At 37.9% G+C, this 18,897-nt stretch overlaps 1 protein-coding gene across 4 annotated transcripts in view; it reads left to right on the top strand.

Moving 5' to 3' along the window:
* The window catches only part of SLC27A6 (solute carrier family 27 member 6), a 43,426-nt gene that overhangs the window by 15,961 nt on the left and 8,568 nt on the right, over positions 1 to 18,897 (top strand). For 2 of the 4 annotated variants that reach the window (XM_057404377.1, XM_057404375.1), the window contains 2 exons: positions 11,590 to 11,784; positions 18,519 to 18,609. In XM_057404377.1, the coding sequence (XP_057260360.1) occupies positions 11,590 to 11,784; positions 18,519 to 18,609 (286 nt within the window). The remainder of the gene's footprint in view (positions 1 to 11,589; positions 11,785 to 18,518; positions 18,610 to 18,897) is intronic. The other 2 variants (XM_057404376.1, XM_057404379.1) reach the window with 2 other exon arrangements.

The following is an 18,897-nucleotide window of genomic DNA, read 5'->3' as shown; positions in this document are numbered from 1 at the left end:
GGGTAATCACGGTCAGCTCCTGTAGCTGAGGCATCAGGTTTATCCATTCGTCTGTCCAGCTCATGGCAGGGCTTGACAAACTTTGCAGGCAGTCACCATGGACCTGTAGGCAGGAGGACACAAATATACCCCCTCCCCCAGGTTATCAGTTCTTCAGTTCTTGAGAAGTAGACAGGTTAAACAGGTTAAGTGCAGCATCATTACTCTCTCTCCCCCTATTTCTTTTCCCTTTTTTTTTTTTTTTTTTTTTTTAGTCCCTGCAAAAGCCATCATTACTCCCACTACAGTCCCACATACAGAACGTGGCACAAGGACCCTGTGGAGACTAACAGGAAACCAGCTCCGAGAAGCATCATTGCAGTGCGAGGTGGCAGGCTCAACCTTAGCGGGCGTCCCCGCAGAGGCTCTGCCTCCCCCACATCGTATGAGGCTTGGGCTTTTATACTGACCAAAATGCACACTCATTCCGACACAGGTGGCCAGCCTGTGCTGGAAGAAGTGGCCAGCAGTATCTACAGAGGTCTCCAAGGGTTGATAGAAACCTGGACATACTTGTATTTACCAACTTCTAGTACATGAGTATCACAAAGAAACTGTATGGGCTCCCCCTGTCAATCGCAAAGAAAAAAATCATGACATATACAGCTTGAGTATAAGAGGATTTTAAGGTCACTGTTTGTCAGGCCTCCTTAACTATTTTGAGATCAAGAGCTTCCCACTCTTTAGCCCCCTGCTGTGTAGTAAACACAGGATATGCAAAGATGCCCATTGCAGAAAATTCCCCAGTGATGTTCGCATCTTTGGTTACCCATTGTTACAGCTGAGCGTCTCCAGGGCCAGTAAGTCTGAGCAGACCGACCCGGGAGACGAAGAGTCAGGGTCTGGAAGCAGAGGATATAAATCTGGATCGGATTCAGGGGATTCGGGGGCTGATCCTGCGCCGAACTCGGGGTCTCCGTTGCTCGCAGCTGTTTCTTATCAGATGTCTCCCGTTCGGTTTGTAGCCATCTGCAGACCTGGCTCCTCCGTGACTGAGTTAAAAATTTTTTCACTCTAGGGCATAGTGGGTTGCAGAGGCTCGCGGTTCCTGTAAATCTCCCGCTTGCGCATGATCTCTTATTTTTTACTGCGTGCTTCAAAGTGGCGCCGCAATCGATCCGGCGCCGAGGCACCGCCCTCTTTCTTTCGGATTCCTCGACATTTATCATACGTATACCTTCTAATATACTTTCTCTGTCCTTTTCAAAGTCCCTACTTTCGGAACTGGGGTGGTGGGGGAGCAGGGGGTTACACCTCCTCCGCGGCACCTTCTGATGGAGGGGGAGAAAAGGAGGGGGGGGGTGGGAAACCCTGTGCTCCCGCGAGCTGGGGGGAACGAGTTGTAATCTTCCCCTGGTTTCAACCGACCGGGGACGTCTGTTCCTAGTTTCTTCATTGCTACCGCGGCAGTTTTCTGCCTTGTATCTTTTTATACAGTTCATTACTTCCCTCCGTGGTTTACCGAGTTTCTTTGCCTTTTTATAATCATTAAGCACTGAGTCAAATAGTTCATCACCAAACTTTCACCACTCACTCTCCTCAAATATTGTATTAGGATCTGCAAAAAATCCCTTAGCCTTCCCTACAGCCACGAGACCTGCTAGCTGCTTTAGAGTCTCAGGCTCAATTCCCCGCTTTTATAAAAAGCATTGTAAAAAGTCCAGGGCTCAGTTCCCCGCTTTTATAAAAAGCACTGTAATAAGTCCAGGGCTACCTCTTGGTCCATTTTTATGGCCAGCCTTTTCCGGATCGTCTTCTTCTGGGTCGTCCTGTAACCTCGGTCTCCAGATCGGCCTCCCGACGCAGCAGTGTCTGGTTCGCCCCAGCGGCGGACTCCTTTCGGTTAGTCCAAGCACCCGGGTCCATCACGCCACCGCAGCAGCATTGCCCGCGCTTCCTGGCCGCTGCCGCCGGCGCCGCTCACTCGCCATTCCGGGTCCCCGTTAGCCGGGGCCTTGTATCCGGGTCCCCGTTAGCCGGGGCCCTGTATCCGGGTCCCCGTCGACCGGGGCCCTGTATCTGGGTCCCTGTCGACCAGGGCCCTATATCCGGGTCCCCGCTAGTCGGGGCCCTGTATCCCGGGTCCCCACTAGTCGGGGCCCTGTGTCCCGGGTCCCCGCTAGTTGGGGCCCTGTATTCCGGGTCCCCGCTAGTAGGGGCCCTGTATCCGGGTCCCCGTCGACCGGGGCCCTGTATCCCGGGTCCCCGCTAGCCGGGGCCCTGTAATCTGGGTCCCCAGCGACCAGGGCCCTGTAGTCCGCGTCCCTGTTCGGGCGCCATTTGTAAGCGGCGAGGAGAAGCAGACAAGCCAACCCAATATGGGTGATAAGCAACTTCTACTTTATTTGTGACGCAGTTCACACATATATAGGAGTGGTATTCAGCCACTCCTTCTTGGCACAACAGTATTGGTTAGCCCCCCACAGCTTCCTCCACATTCCCCTCCCAGGTCTGGTCTCTGGCTACCTGTGGGGGCCACCCCCTGCCTTGCTTGCACAGTCCTCCAGAACTCTATGGTCCTGCTCTTAGAATCATTCTGCAACACAGCAGCTCTTGTGTCTTCTAAATGTCTTCAAAAGTAAAGACATTTTTGCAGTAGAATGCATCAGAAACCTCTTCTGCATCCAGCTTGACTTAGTGATCTATTGTCTGGAAAGAACATTTCTTAGTAAATGAAGTTGTTTTTTTTCCTCATGTTTGAGCACAAAGAACTAGCATTATATGATGTTCATAAATTTTGCTAGGCTCCTAAGTAAGAGAGTAATTCTCATGCCTTTCAAACTCTTTTTTTTGCAGTCTTTTGATCATATAAGTCTTTTGAAAATAAAAGAACCAGCATTGATAGCTAGTAGCCATCAGTAGCTATGAAATGGATTCTGCACTGAGAATATAACCAGTCTAGTGAAAGAGAATATTCAGCAGATTAATAACCTGATCTTGTTGGCTGACATTGCTCAAAGTCTCTTAACAGTGATCTATGAAATTTCAAAGGTACAGCATAGAATCATAGAATCATAGAATAGCTAGGGTTGGAAAGGACCTTAAGATCATCAAGTTCCAACCCCCCTGCCACGGGCAGGGACACCTCACACTAAACCATATCACCCAAGGCCTCATCCAACCTGGTCTTGAACACTGCCAGGGATGGAGCATTCACAACCTCCCTGGTCAACCCATTCCAGTGCCTCACCACCCTAACAGGAAAGAATTTCCTCCTTATATCCAATCTAAACTTCCCCTGTTTCAGTTTTAACCCATTATCCCTTGTCCTATCACTACAGTCCATAATGAAGAGACCCTCCCCAGCATCCATGTAGGCCCCCTTCAGATACTGGAAAGCTGCTATGAGGTCTCCACGCAGCCTTCTCCTCTCTAGCCTGAACAGCCCCAACTTTCTCAGCCTGTCTTCATACGGGAGGTGCTCCAGTCCCAACACGGATCCCTGAGGGACACCACTCGTTACTGGTCTCCAGCTGGACATTGAGCCATTGACCACAACTCTTTTTGTGTGGCCATCCAGTCAGTTCTTTATCGACCGAGTGGTCCATCCATCAAATTGAGATCTCTCCAATTTAGAGACAATTGGATGTCATGTGGGACAGTGTCAAACGCTTTACACAAGTCCAGGTAGATAACCTCAACTGCTCTACCCCTGTCCATCAGTTCCTTAGCCCCATCATAGAAGGTCACCAAATTGGCCAGGCAGGATTTCCCCTTAGTGAAGCCGTGCTGGCTGTCACCAAGCACCTTGTTGATTTTCATGTGCCTTAGCATGCCTTCCAGGAGAATCTGCTCCAAGATTTTGCCAGGCACAGAGGTGAGACTGACCGGTCTGTCAGAGCATAGCAGAGCTCCCTAAATGCTGTCTAAAGAAAGGTCTTGGAAATAATTCTCTACTAATCTGTGGATATACTTCCCATAGAAGGTTGCCACATATTTAAAATTTTAAAGTGTATAAAAATCTTTCTAATGCACTTGCAGATTTATTTCAGATTTGAAGCAGTAATCTATTTAAAGCATTGCATCCTGGAGCTTTTAGAAATATATGAATGGTAATGCAGCTTCTTTTTCCTTTTTTTCTGTAAAGGACAATTGAATCCTGAAGTGATTTACAAACAAAGGCTAGAGTCAGTTTTCTTAATCATTATGTCCTATCTTCTTCTCTCATAAGCTGTCATATGTTATGACATTAATTGCATGATGTATGATATCTTACATCAACTTGGTAAGTGCTGTATAAAAACAGAGTTTATTTCTACTTGCATTCAAAATCTGTTTCATGATTAATTATGTCATTGCTTAGAAATTTTCTTTTAATATCTGTCCTGTTTTATGCCCACGTGGTGTTGAAACAATGTTATCCTTGATTCGGAGAAAACTCCAGGAACAAACTTGCCAGCAAAGTTTTCAAGCTGACAAGCAGGTATTCTTTATTGCGGCGCCGGGAGACACGGGGGATAGCTCCTCCTAACATGTGTCTCCCCATTGCCACACAAGCCGTCCTTTTGTAGCCACTGGGCATACATACATATTCATGAGGCTATGTATGGATTACATCATTTTCCAGAAAGTTCCCCGCATGCATACAGAATTGTGGTGGTGGTCTCTGAGGGTCGTTTACTTCCTCCAACAATCTTCATCACTTCTGGCAGCCTTTGAAGCATGCGCAGTAGATGCTCATACCGGTTTAATTGGTTCGTTAGCACCAGAGACATAATAATCCTCCTATCCTCCTACTTATCAGTTAGTTTAACTGTAGCCCATCCTGGACACTTGCGGTTCCCAGCTACTCCTTATCCCTGTGTCCTGTTCTTCTAGACTGTTTTTCTTAAACTATGTCACAACTATAATGATTTATCTTGTGAGAATTCTCAGTATGTTCTCTAGCTGTACTCTTATTTTTTTTTCTCTATGTATCGTGCACCTCAGTAATTTTCCACTGCTACTGTTACAAAGCCATCAAACTTAACATTACTTAAATCTAATTCTAAAGGTTTCTATATTCCATTTTGTGATTTTGCGCCCCCTTGTCTCATCCTTTGGCGTCAATGTCTCCTTTGGGTTACCGCAAGTGTGTCAGACCATGGATATCAGCTTTCAAGCTTTATTTTGTTAAGCTGAAGCAAGACAGTCTCTTCACTAGGTCCAGTTTGGCCATGGGATTAAGCTCTCTGAAGTGACTTTAGAAAAGATGCTTAGGGATTTATTGTGTTAAAACTCATCTTTATTAGAACAATAGTAATTTAGAGGGAGAAAACAAGTAAGTCAGTACTGCTGCGATAAGCAAACAGAATAAACATTTATTTCCCTGCTGTTGACTCAAGTGTTGTGGTAAGGGATCTAAGAATGGGATTTACAAATGTAGGATAGCACTGTCTTGCACCCAGAAACAGGTTGGTTCAAAGGGAGGGAATTTGATAGGTAAGGAAGGAAAAATGAATCAGCAGGCACTTCCCTACAATGCAGGTTTTACTTCACATTACATTTTATTCCCCATTAAATTTAGCTCAATTTAAGTTCAGGACTGGAAATAGGTCTTTCTCTTATCAGTAAAATGTGGAGCAGAAATTTTTCGAGTGCCTTGCAGGTTTTCAGCATAAAAATTAAACACCCTTAAAAAAGTTATGTGTCACAGTTATAGACAACCACCCCTATACCTTCCATTTGAAGCTTCTGAAAAATCTCTGTATGTCACTACAATTTTATTTACTGAGGGTATCAGGAGGAAAAAAAAACTGTGTATCCAATAAACTTTGTGTTTTGAAATTCCATGGCTACAACAACAGTATTATTTATAACAGGTGGGTTTGAAACCAGATTATAATCCCATCCATTCTATCACCTTCTGATATTTTAATGTACTGACATACCTCTCTTAGACTCCATCCATATGATGATTCTGTGTCTGCTTTCTCATTCTTCCCACTAATAATGGTTTTTCAGGTTTTCTTCCTGGAAAAGTTTACTGCAATATTCGTAGATTCCCTTAGGCCTTAGGAAGCATTGGTTTTCCATACCCAAAACAGCACTGAAGGCTAATTATGACGTCATTGTTAGCATGGTGGGTCAAGACTTTTCTGACTCTTTAAGAGGTCACATATCTTAAACAATTTCCTTCCATCTTCTTTTCTTACATATTCATCTTTTGGGTTAAGGCAGTGCCGTCATGCAGAAAATGTCCTGAGAGTAAAACTTTGAAACCACAGTCATACTTCCACAAAGGGAAGCTTCCTATTGCTCACAGAATACTGTGTGCAATGTGGAGCACAAGAAATAAGATGTGCATGCTTTAATTTTATTAATTGATCTTTGGAAAGTTTTTTATTTTGGCTTGTGGGCTTCTAGGACAACCGCCAAAATTACTGGGTAAAATACAGAAAAAAGTGACTTTTTTGTTGGCAGATACTTTCCAAGGAAATAGAAATTCAGCTAAAGAAAACATTTCCTATTAGAAGAGCTAAAGGTAGAAAACTCGTGTTAGGATCTAATCCTATTAGTTTATCAGGAGATTGATTAATAAAAGAGTAGTGAGAGTGAGATATACCAAACAGCAACCATCCAGTTCCTGAACTGGAAGGCTATGTTCTCTTCCTAGAATTCCTGTTCCTTTCTTACAGTGCATCTCTACAGCACCCTTCCTGTTTTCTTTTACCTGTATTTTTAAATTTGGGTATGTATTTTGCTCAAAAAATCTAGTTGTAATTTGTAGTTAAACATTACTGGAAAGTCCTTGTAAGCATGCGTCTTGAAGAATTTATTACATGTGTCATCGTAATTGCAGTAGGGTATCTCTCTTATAGTCTCCCTACTAACTACCCAATGACCCTTTTTTCAGGGCTAATGTGTCAATAGATGAATGTAAATCCTGTGTGGTGTCCATCATATTTTATATTTAACAGGTGTTTGCATTTCTTATGCCCTGACATTAATTATAGTTTCATCAAGGCTAAAACACAGGAAACATTTCATGCTACCTTTGCTTGAAGTTGCATTTGCTTCTCTCTATGTGGCTTTTCCTGCTGCAGAAGTGGTAGGAGTAGGACAATGAACCTGTTTTCTTCTATTCCTTTGAAGCAACTCAAATTTGAAGCAATTTAAAAATGAAGCAATTTAAAATTGAAGCAATTTAAAAAAGAAGTGCATTTTAACTAGCTGCAGTCATGAATCCTTCCTTCACCATTTAATATACTGTTGATGGCACTTTGAAAGGCATGTCTTTTATCAACAACTTAATCATGCAGGTAGTCCGCATAGTTTACAAAGAACACTTAAGAAGAAAAGTCTGGCATATGGAAAAATCCAGGTTTGTGGTATTTAGTGTAATAAGGCAGATCCTGACTTGTCAATTAATTACTATACAAATGAAGCAAGCATTCAAAATGGAGAAGTAGTCTGTCAGAACTGATTTATGATTTATGCAGATATTTGGTACAGGGTTCAAAGATCTAAGCAGAATAAACTGAAGAAAAGTCCAAGTGTAAGGTAATAACAGGTCTTGCTTAGTAATACTTCAGAAAGGCATTGAAAAAAAATTTCAACTATATTTTTATAAATGGATAACAATTTATTTCAGAATCATCTGTAAGAGAAGAAAATAGTGTGGGAAAATCAACAGTCATTTTTAAAAAACCTTGGAAATACGTTCTAATGTTTTGTTATTCTAAAATCTGTTTCCCTAATTTTCTGTACAGAACTATCAATCACATTCAGAAACACAAAGCATAAACAACTTCTCAGAGGACAGGCATTGTTTGAACTTATTTGTGGTAGTTGATCAGGGCAAGGCACTGAGTCCTTCATAAGTGAGATATTGTGAGGAAATACAGCTTTTAGTGAAGAAAGTGTTAGGTACTATGCTGTTACAGCAGGCATAGAATGTGCATGTAGCCAGTCACTGCATACCAGCTCTTGCTGGGATAGCTTACTGACGTGACACAGCTTGTTCAGGAGTTGAGAATGGCATGGATAGAGCAGAGCTTATGATGAGAGATATGTACAAGGTGATTTCTTGGAATTCCTCCTGCTCCTGTAATTCTGTCTGCTATACCACAGAGAAGCTATTTGATGAGGCATCTGAATATGGCAGAAATTCAAAGTATGACTGTTTAGTGCCATAGCTTGTTTAAAGCATATGTTCCTGCATATTTCATTTATTTTTCATCTCATGTATTAGGGTACTCTAAATGTGCATCACTCAACCAGGTGTCTATGTTGAAACTATCATCCCTTTTCTTTCCCTTCTCTTATTTATTGCATAAGTTTTCGGCCACAATGGCCATGGATACTAACATGCTTAGAGTTGGCAGTGATCTGGATGATAATACATATGATGAACATGTAGACCTGTTAATGAAAAATATATTAAAATGGCCTAATTTTATTCACTGATTCACTTTCCATTAAAAGTTAGTTGCATGAAAAGCTAAAAGGAATTCATGTCATGTATGAGTTCTACAGATTAAGTAAAAATATGTAAACCATAGCTATATAAATTTACTCACATGTGAAACTAATGTGACATCACTGTTTAAAGTTTCTGTCATTATAATCATTCTCTTCATACCTATTAAACCTGCTAGGAAATTAAATTACATGTACTTTCCGTTCTTGCAGTTGGAAGACTGCTAAATGCATGACAGTTTTAGTGCCTTTTCCTCAGAAAGCCCTGCAGTACTCTACAGGGAGTCTTAGATCAACAATCATACAACTGTGATGGAGCTGACTAAATCACAAATACAGAAGTTGCAGTAATGCAGCATAAAAGAAATTTTGCCTTCTTTGTGAAGAAGTAAATTACTGATCTTTTTTTTAGGAAAATTTGCTCTAATTAGTTCTTGATCATATCATACACCTTTTTTGTATTTTTGCAATAGGGCTGAATGTATTAAGAGAACACTTCTCTCAATATGTCAGTGAGATAGTCATGTACTGTATTGTGGATAGGTGTTAACATTGCAAGCATAATAGAATGCTAACCTGTCAAGTTTATTCTGTGTATTTTCCACTACAGAAACAACTTGGTGCTGTAGTAATATAAACCATCCAAAATAACATGAGGAATTGAAGGTATAAATGAGGCTGTAATTGCTCTTTTGGAAAAAATAATTTAAAATCCATTTAGGCCACTTCTTCCTAGTCCATCCTAGACAGTGGCTTTGCAGCAAGCAGCTATCAATGTTTTTATTTTTCTTAAAGTCTAAATAATTGAAGCAAACTTACCTGCTTATTAAATTGGTCTCTAGAGAATTTGAATGTTCCTAGCCTGATGAATGGACCACTTAATTAGTACATGTGTATATATATATGCATGTGTCTGTCTCTTCTGTTCAATGTGGAACAAAGGATTTCTGTGAAAGAATCTCTTGTGCTGTTTTTCCTCTCTTAGAAGAGGCAGTACATTTAAATAATTCAGTGGCATCAGCAAGGGTAACTGCGGTTCAGTTACTGACAGGTTAATTTCAGTTTAGTAATGAAACTGTAAGAAAAATAACCATCTTTGGAAAATTTTTAAGTTGAGCTGACTGGAATATTCTAAAGATGGTGGACAATTTTTTTGTGTGGAAGAATGAAAAAAAACAAGAAAAAGAGTTAAAAGGTTTCCTAATAAAGTTCAAAGTAGCACTCTTACAAAAAAGGAATACCTTTTGATTATTGAAAGTACATTATTTTTGAATGTGACCTTATTATTTCAGATATATGCAAATCTACACTGTTGCATTGTGATATTGCATCTGAAGTTGAAAGCTAAAAAATCAAACTTCTCCAAAAATAACATCTATGGGCAATTTTCAGCCACTTTATTCAAGGCTATGTCCCTGGTCAGTTTCATTGTACACTGTAATGAAGCACCTGCTAATAATGATTTAACATGAAAGCAGTGAAATGTGTGTTTATGTGGTTAGAAGTTACTTTTGCATCTGAACTAAGGTAGGAGAGGAGAAGGGAAAAAGGAAGAATTGGGTTGTAGAAACAGAATGGTTAGTGATGAAGGAAGGCCTGTGAGGTAGTTATGAGGTAAAATAGGATAATGCCTCAGATTGTGATCTGCCAAGAGCTATGTTCATCTAGCAAAGTAGGTGAGTTCCTTGCTGAGTCATTCCAGCAAGAAGACTTAATTTCCAACAGAAAGGCTCCAAAGCTCAGTAGAGGACTTTTTATCTTTCTATGAGTCAGTGGTTTCAAAGAGGTCAGTCTTTGTGATTTAGAGAAGGAACTTAAAATTTCACTATGTTTGCGGTTTTTGTTACAGGAGTGAAAATTCGTTGTCCTCATGAAACTGAATTTGGCCAAGATGTAAGCCTCTGGGGAGCACTCTTGTTTATGTAATCAGTAGAAACTTCACTGGTTTTAATATTCCAAATATTTAAAGATTCCTGTTTCAGCCAGCTGACCAGATCTCTTCACAGAACTAGTTTGCTGTGGTATTCTGTGACATTAAAGCTGCTAAAATGGATTTTCATTACAGAGACATACCTATTTCATACTGGACTAGAGTTGGAAAGGGAAAAGGAAACTAGACTAGAAGAACAGAAAATAGGGACTATTTGCTTTCTGTATTAGATGTATGTGGACTTATAAATACACACACATATAAATATATAAACAGTGTGAATTTGTGCATGTATGTGCACCTATATATAGACAGGTGTTTGCATACATATGTGTAAGTGTACATAATAGAAGTATATACTGACAGTGTTGCGGTACCAGAGTGCTATGCAGTTCTAAAGGTATATGGTAACATGCCTTTATTTATTTTGCACTGTCTCACTTATAGGGCATTCTGTATTTCCACTTCTTGCAATGATTAAAAAGGGAGCCTAATTTTCAAACGTGTGAAATTAAAATCAAACCAAACCAACAATTTAGATTTTTTTGCCTTCTGATACTTCAGCTGAAATCTGATTGTATTTTAAAGGTGCTCCATGCAATCTCAAGGTTTGGGAACGCATTCATAAAATTAGAGAGCCTCATTGAACTGGATGAACATGTACAATTGTGTTTCTTGTAATAAAACATGGAAGTTTACAACAGTAACTCAAGATCACCAAGAAATAACGTATTCCAAGTTACACAGAACAAAGCCTTGCAAGTCTTAATATTGAAAGAAATACAGAAGATGACTCATATACAGTGTGTGGGAAGGAACAGATATTACAAGTGTGTGAAATCTGAACACACAAGAAAGTAATCATAAATCTCTGCTGACTTCAGTCCCTTGACAGAAATAACGTCTCTGTTCTTCCCAGTTTTCTGATTCCTCTGAGTGGAAACAGAATGAGATGAAGCAACTTTAAAAACATGGAAGCATTTATATAAATTAATGTAGCCATTATTCAAGAAATTATTTGCTTGGTCAACAAGATAATAGGGGGTTTCTTACAGTTTGCTACATTGTAGCTGTTGGTGAGCTATGGCAGCCTTCCTTTTTGATTGGTTTTTGTTGTTGTTTATACTTGGTGTATTTAAAGAAGGTACATGCACCGATCAAATGAATTTACCAGTATATTGTATTTTAAATTATGTTTTCTTTTTTTTTCTTTTTAACAGAAGGAAGGAGAAAAAAATCACAAAGTTCGATTAGCAGTTGGAAATGGAGTAAGAAATGATGTATGGAGGGATTTTAAGAACAGATTTGGTTCTGTTAAGATTTGTGAGTTTTATGGTGCTACTGAAGGAAATATTTGTTTCATGAATCACACAGAAAAAATTGGATCTGTTGGACGCACCAATTTCTTTTATAAGGTGACTATTGATTTACATTTTACTTTGATAAAGGTAAAATATTGCTCAGTTTGACCACAGGACTTGGTCTGTGCAACCAAATGGAGTTGCAGTAATAAGTCCAAAGTAAATTTTCTGACTTAATTACCCTCTGTAAAATCTTGGTTGCCAAAGTACTGCAGATTAGTACTTAGCACCCAACCCAGTTACACTTTCAGCAGTAACAGTTTTTTCTTAAGGTTCAAGAGGCAAAAAGCCTTGCTCTTCTGACTATCTTTAGTAGGTTCCAAGTATCATTTCAAATCTCTGTATTAAAGGATAAAAGAGGAAGTTGGATTTGTTTTAATATGTAAGAACTCATTAGCTGCAAAATAAACATATAAGTATTCCTCCTGAGTTAGTGTTCTACGGATCATATTTAGAGTAGTTTTCAAAAAACGTATTTATTATGAATATTACTATGTAAATATTTGGCATGGGAATTAATAGTTAAAATAACAGACAGACAGACACAATGAGATATTTTATATGCAAGTGCAATTAAACATCAACTCAAACAACATCTAGTCTATATCATTTTTCAGAAATTCCAAAGGTAACATAATACAAATATAATCATTGTTGAGTAATTGTGACAGACAATACTTGCCAAGGATATTAATTTAAAAATCTAACCCTATTTATCTACCAAATCTGCTATATTTATTTGGTTTGTTCTAGGTTATTAAAACTAGAAAAAGCACGGATTTCTTTCACTACTTATTCAATAGCCTCTGATGCGTTTTTCATCAGCTTTGACAATGGGAGTTACATGTCTTGGAGAAAAGGAATACATAGTCTTTATGTCACATACTGTGGCTTTTCCTTCATCCTTCTGGGTAACTGAAGAACTTATTTCAGCTTGAAATTCATAGATAGATTTTTCCCTTTGGGTGCTATTAATACCATCTCTTAAATGGTTTAAGAATTCAGCAAGTAACATGTATCCCAAGCCTTAGCTAATAATATGCAAGATTTAGAAAGGTTTTCTAGCAAGGAAACTCAGTATTCAACATTATGTTGTTATTTACACCAATTTTTACTTGTGTTGAAATAAATAGGACTAAATGCATTGCCTAGAATTCGTGAATTAAATGATATATATATACATCTATCTATACTGAGGTACCTGTCTACATATACAAATCCTGCTGGCTTAAGTGGCATCTGTGGTCCTGAGAACTAATAGTAAAACATCCTGACAAAACTTTTTTTCAGAGAATGGTGTAAAAATACTCAGATGTATCTTCTTATGACATGCAAATCGTTTTCTAGGTAGCATATGTTCCAGGGTCCACAACTTCAATTAAGCATCATCCCATTTCCCATTATAATGACTGCAGACTAGTTTGCAACTCAGGGCCAGAGGAATTCTTCACTTCTGGGACAGGAAGCTAGACTGGAGGGAGGAACTTGGAAACACTCAGGAAAACACTGAAAAAGCTAGTGTGTTTTTCAGAAACTGTTGAGAGCTCAGGAATTTAAGCAGACTGACTCTGCTTATTCTCTGGTCTACATGACTTACACTCTGTAGTATGCACAGTGGACATCAAGTGCTGATGTCTAGAATGCTAGAGATCCACTACAGAAAATGAGGAATCTCGAATTTACATAGTCGTAGGTGAATCAGGAACCTTAGAACGGATGTTGATTTTTGTTTCAGACTTTTATAACCATGCTTTAATTATTTTAAAACTTCTTTTTTTCTTAATTAAATGTCATCAAATGTTACCTTTGTTCCAAACCTGAGTAAAACTTTTTCAATATTTCAGAACTTTTGATTGTGTTATGACATAATTCATTAACCTTTTGGAAATATCATGTAAAGGTTACAGCAGATAAAGGTTTAGACTTCAAATTACCTATTTATTGATTTAAGTATCTCTATTTTTAATCAAGTAATGTTGGGGTTTTGCATGTATTAATAGGGGCGCTTCATATGTCAATAGCATATGTTGTTTGTGTTTCCAAAAGGAAGGGTGTCTTTTTGCACATGCAACATGTTACTTTTTCCTCTTTAATGGTGGGGCTTATGATTTGAGTCAGTCACTGCAGATTAGGAGTAAAAATAGCTCATGCAAACTGCAGTTAAAAATAAATGTAGTTGTAACTGAATACTTGATCTCACTAGACATCTTTTCTATATTATCTATACTATTCCAAGTTGGAACTGTTATAATCTATGGAAACATCAGTATAGTCTGCTAAGATAGTTATGGGTCATCCCCTTGTTTACTCAGTGTGAATATGGAAAAGTCATAATATGGAAAGAACTAGAAAAAAACATTCATTGCATTTGGCTTCATTTGAAATCAGTTTTATTATGCCTTTTTCTACAGTTTCTTTTCCCTAGTAAGACTTTGGTTATTTCCATAATTTCTCTTACAAGGAGAGTGCCCAAGGCAAGTTATTTGTGAGCAGGTTCAGTATTTAGCTACTGCCATTCTCCGAGGGACCTGAGTTGTGTTGGATCCCAGCCTTTCCCCCAGGGTATATATATTTGGCATTGTATGACTGTAGAGTTTGAGAAGGAAGAGAATGAAGGTTGTCATGGAAAACCAGGTTCGATGCAGAGACAAACTACTTTGCCTTGATTACATGAACATAATATGTTTAGCCAGGTGAGTGGATTATATGACCCATTTTATGGGGGAATACAACTGCCCCAAATCTCTTCTAAATCAAGGAAGTTTCAGACTACTTTATTCTTACTACAGGCATTTGTTGTGGGTTATTTAAAAACATTTTAAAGGTTGAAGATTATTAATGCATTGTCAGGGGTAGTTACTGTGCTTGTTTTACTTCAATCTGAAAGACATCTGCTGGACTTCTAGCAATATGTAAAGGAGAGCACCTTTATTTCTAATTTGCTGAATCATAAATGATCTGAAATTGGAAAGCGAGACTTTCTTCTGCTGGAAAACAGAGAATGGCAGAGACAAGGCACAGCCATCCAGTGCCTGTGGTTTTTTTGTTTGTGGGTTTTGTGGTTTTTTTTTTTGTTTTTGGTTGGGTGGTTGGTTGGTTGGTTGGTTGTTGTTTTTGCTTCTTCAAACAAATGCTCCAACAACTTCTGAAGCATTATTCTCTTAACACATGTGATAATATGAGGATACCCTTAGATGTATTCTTTATGTTTGGGAGACATATTCTCTATGTTAGGGATTTACCTAACACCTATTTCTTAAACTGGGAATAGAGAGAGAATTGAGAAAGAGAAGAGGCCTCTATGTTCATATATATGATACGCAGAAGGAGAAGGAAGTAACTTACTCTCTTTCTGTTGGCATAATTGCACAGTTGAAATGAAGTAAATGCAGTATAAAACCCCATATAGACATTTACCGAGAGTATAATGGGAATAATAGTAGGTAGGTTTAAAGCATAGTATTTTTAGCAGGGTAAAAAGAAAAGGAAGGCATTTCTGCTCTATGTGATGCCAATGGCAGTTTCTAAAGGTGAAATGCAGCCAAAAGTTACAGCTTTAAATGAGAAATTAAGCTCTTAGAATGAGCAAAGTAACTTTTCTGTCAGTAACTACCAAGGGCTGGGGACAAATACTTGTGAGAAATATTAAGGTTCTACAGAACACATTTACTTTCATATATTGGAAGATACAAGGTAATGGGAAGAAAGAGATGAAAGTTACAACAGTTGCCAGACATCCAAGAAGCCACTGTGTGTGAGATGTTAACTCAAAGGAGTGCTCTTGTTTGCATTTGTGTATTTTTACACTATACTCTTCATGTAAGAGGCATTGGTTCATGTGCTTGGAAGCATCACTGTGCTATATGAATAAATCCTTCAATAAGGATGTTCATACAGAGTCAATGAATGGAAAAGTAAAAGCCTCTGAATAGCTTTTTAGCTGGCTTTACACAGAAAATAATGATAGATTCACATAGTAATATATTACTGTATTTACATCTGGTGTACATATGTATATAGTTACTGATTGATTTTATTAAAATTTTATTATATAAGACATACATTATGTGTATTTATACAAATGTGATATGGCAAAAAATCTGTAAGACTCTCAGTCATGTCTATCAAATATATATATAAATCTCTTTCTGACCCTAAAATAAATTCTGAGTGATGGCAGAGAACATGCCATGGGAGAGTGGGACTAGTGCGATACAGTGAAGCTTGTAAGAAGGGCTAAAAATAACCCATGGCAAGTACACCTGAAAAAACAGCATGTAAAAAAAATTCCAGTCTGTATTTATAAATGTATTTTTTCATTATTTTAAGTATAAGTATCCCAACTATTACAAGAGTCTAAATCTCTCTTACTCATAACTCAAAACCAGCTTTAAGCTGAGAAATGTTTAAATCTTATAACAGATCATAAATTATTTCAACATATATATTTTGTCTTTTACACAGCAATGCAGAATTAATGTTACACACTTTTTTCATGTAGTCATAGAATTTAAGTGGCGTAAGAGATACTTTTTGGTTTAAAGGTAAATAAGTTAGATTTACGACCCTGGAAAACTGGATTCACAGGAGAAACATTGGAATGTCCTAATCCAAGCAATGGAAACTCTTAAGTTCATTGGCCAAGGAAAATGAGTGTTGTTTCTGCTCCTTTGACTGGTTTTGAACTAAAATAATCTAAGGTACTTCAACTGTATTCTAGGGTATTTTATTATAGTATGTGATGATTCAGTTAGTATCAAGCATGACTTTTAAAAGTATTTTTCTTGGTTTTGTTTACTTTGGCAAACAAAACAACTGTACAGAGGACATATACTTCTATTCTTTAAAGCATAAGAATGTATTATAAATATATTTTAAAAGCTTTTGTAAGATATGATGAAAGTATACTCCAGAATTATTTTTTTTCCTTGCATTTCACTTTTTTAAGATGCTTAGAATTGTTACATGTAACACTTTGTTTTGGAAACAGATGTTCTCCCACAGAATTCAACAATATTTGTCTCTAAAATGATTAAATGCAAAGTGATAGCTTGTGATCTTTGTCGTCTGATGAAGGTTCTGTAAGCATTCACTGTAAGTGGAAACTTTAGGAATTTCAGAGTTATTTTGAAAATAATATTTAACCCCAAATATTTCCAATAAAGAAAAAAAAAGGCATATAGGGGTGGGATGCTGTTGCTAGATAACATGCAGGTAGCATAGTAATAGACAATAATGTCGCAGGTTAGTTCATTTTAAGTTTCAGCTGCATAAATGATGTTTTTTGTTTGATACATTTACATGGTGCTTTAGGGAGTAAATTAATCATTAATTGATTTTGCATGCTATGACCATGTTCCTTTGGTCAAGTATTAAGAATATCTTTTTGTTTCAGACTTATGATAAAAGGAAGACACATTAAAAAGATTTGGTTAAATAAGTTTGTTCATATGAAGCTGATATTGTGTGCTTGATATTTGATTCAAGTTGCTATTTATTCAGACTTCCTTGAAAACAAAATTATGTGATATAACTTCAGCAACATTTCAAATTAAGATAAAATAGTGAGGCAACTCTTCATCCAAATTAGCTGCAGAAAAGCAAAGAGGTTTATGTTTTAGCATCCTAACCTTCACTCATGTTCCTATCACCATCCTCAAATTATATCACATTTCTTTATTGTGAGGAACGCAGGTGCATATTTATGTTTTTAAAACTGTTTTCTCTGATTGCCAGGATTTCTCCAGGAGAAGATAATTGTATACTCTTGGTTTGACTTGTTGTTAAATAGATTGCTGATACACTTCTTTTTTAAAAAGGAAATCAGAATCCCAAACTGGGCAACTGAAACCTCTGGATGGTAACTGCAAACAGAGTCGTCCATGTAGAATCAGGCATATGATACCTGTCAGTGTCTTTCAAAGGTCTTATCTGGATTTATATCACAGTAGAAAAATGAAGTGAAATAAGATTCACATCCTCTGTGTTGGAGAAAAACAGTATTGCAATTTCTAGTGTTGATAAGAGTATATTTCCCTCTCCTTCAGCTTCCTCAGAGCCACATTCTTGCTGATCCATATACAAGAGGAAGGTTAGTTGTAAAACATGATCAGGGAGTCAGTTAGATTAGCAGTGTCAGCACTCAAGTGTTCACAATATTTCAGAAGAATGTAGAACTAGCCCTGATGTAACTGTGGAACATGCACAGCTACATGACCATGTCAGATAGCATGGGAATATATATCCTTCTGTTGATGTTCGTGATAAGACTTCCCACCATACACCAGCCTGAGAAAGCTTGAGGGAAGAACTGAGGATAGGTAAGCAAGAGTAAAGCCCAGCAGTAAGCATATTTCCCTTTGTAAGGAGATTTAGGTCTTTACTTTGCCAGTTGTTTTATGTGCCAGAATACCCCAAGAATACTTTTCATATCAGGTACCACCATTAAATGTCAGTTAAATTCCAGGTATGCTTCTATTATCCTGATTCGTGTACACTTTTCTACTGATAGGTGGATCCCATAAATTACTCTTAAAAAAAATAACAAAATTACAGTTCTATGTCTTCAAGTATTTTTGAAAGTTACAACATCATAAAATTCTTTGATGTTGCTTAACTCCAGAAAATGGTGTAAGTTTACGTACAGAGTGTTTTCAGTTTTAAATGAAACTACATTCTGTGTTTAGATGAGCAAGACTGGGGTAAAAGTTTCCTTGCTTATAGCTGCTGCCACCAGATGTCACTGTGTAGATGAATAACTGACGACGCTTTTTTTCCCCCCCTCTTAGCTCTTTTTCCCATTTGATTTGATCAAGTATGATTTCCAAAAAGATGAACCAATCAGAAATAAGCATGGTTGGTGTGAAAAAGTTAAGAAAGGTAAGTATGTATTTTAATAGGATATAACAGCCTTTAATTGAAATACAAGTACTTCAGATAATTTTTTTTAAGGAACCCTCTTATTGTGTTACTGTCCTCTGCCAACATCAACTATTAGTCTTTGCTCTGACAAAAGCAATGTGATTTTGGTCTAAGATAGAGCACTATTAAACATTCTAGTGCTAATGTGATTTTGGTCTAGGATAGAACAGTATTAAACATTCTAGTGCTGACACCAGAAGAATTTAGGAGATCCTAGAATATATTAACAGAAGAGCAGCATTCAAA

The sequence above is a fragment of the Pezoporus wallicus genome, unplaced genomic scaffold (assembly GCF_028554395.1).
Source record: "Pezoporus wallicus isolate ANWC-B61680 ecotype Strahan unplaced genomic scaffold, APGP_CSIRO_Pwel_v1 contig_7293, whole genome shotgun sequence".
Classification (NCBI taxonomy): Eukaryota; Metazoa; Chordata; class Aves; order Psittaciformes; family Psittacidae; genus Pezoporus; species Pezoporus wallicus.
The sequence above is the reverse complement of the archived record's forward strand: the minus strand, read 5'-3'. Positions and strand labels throughout refer to the sequence as shown.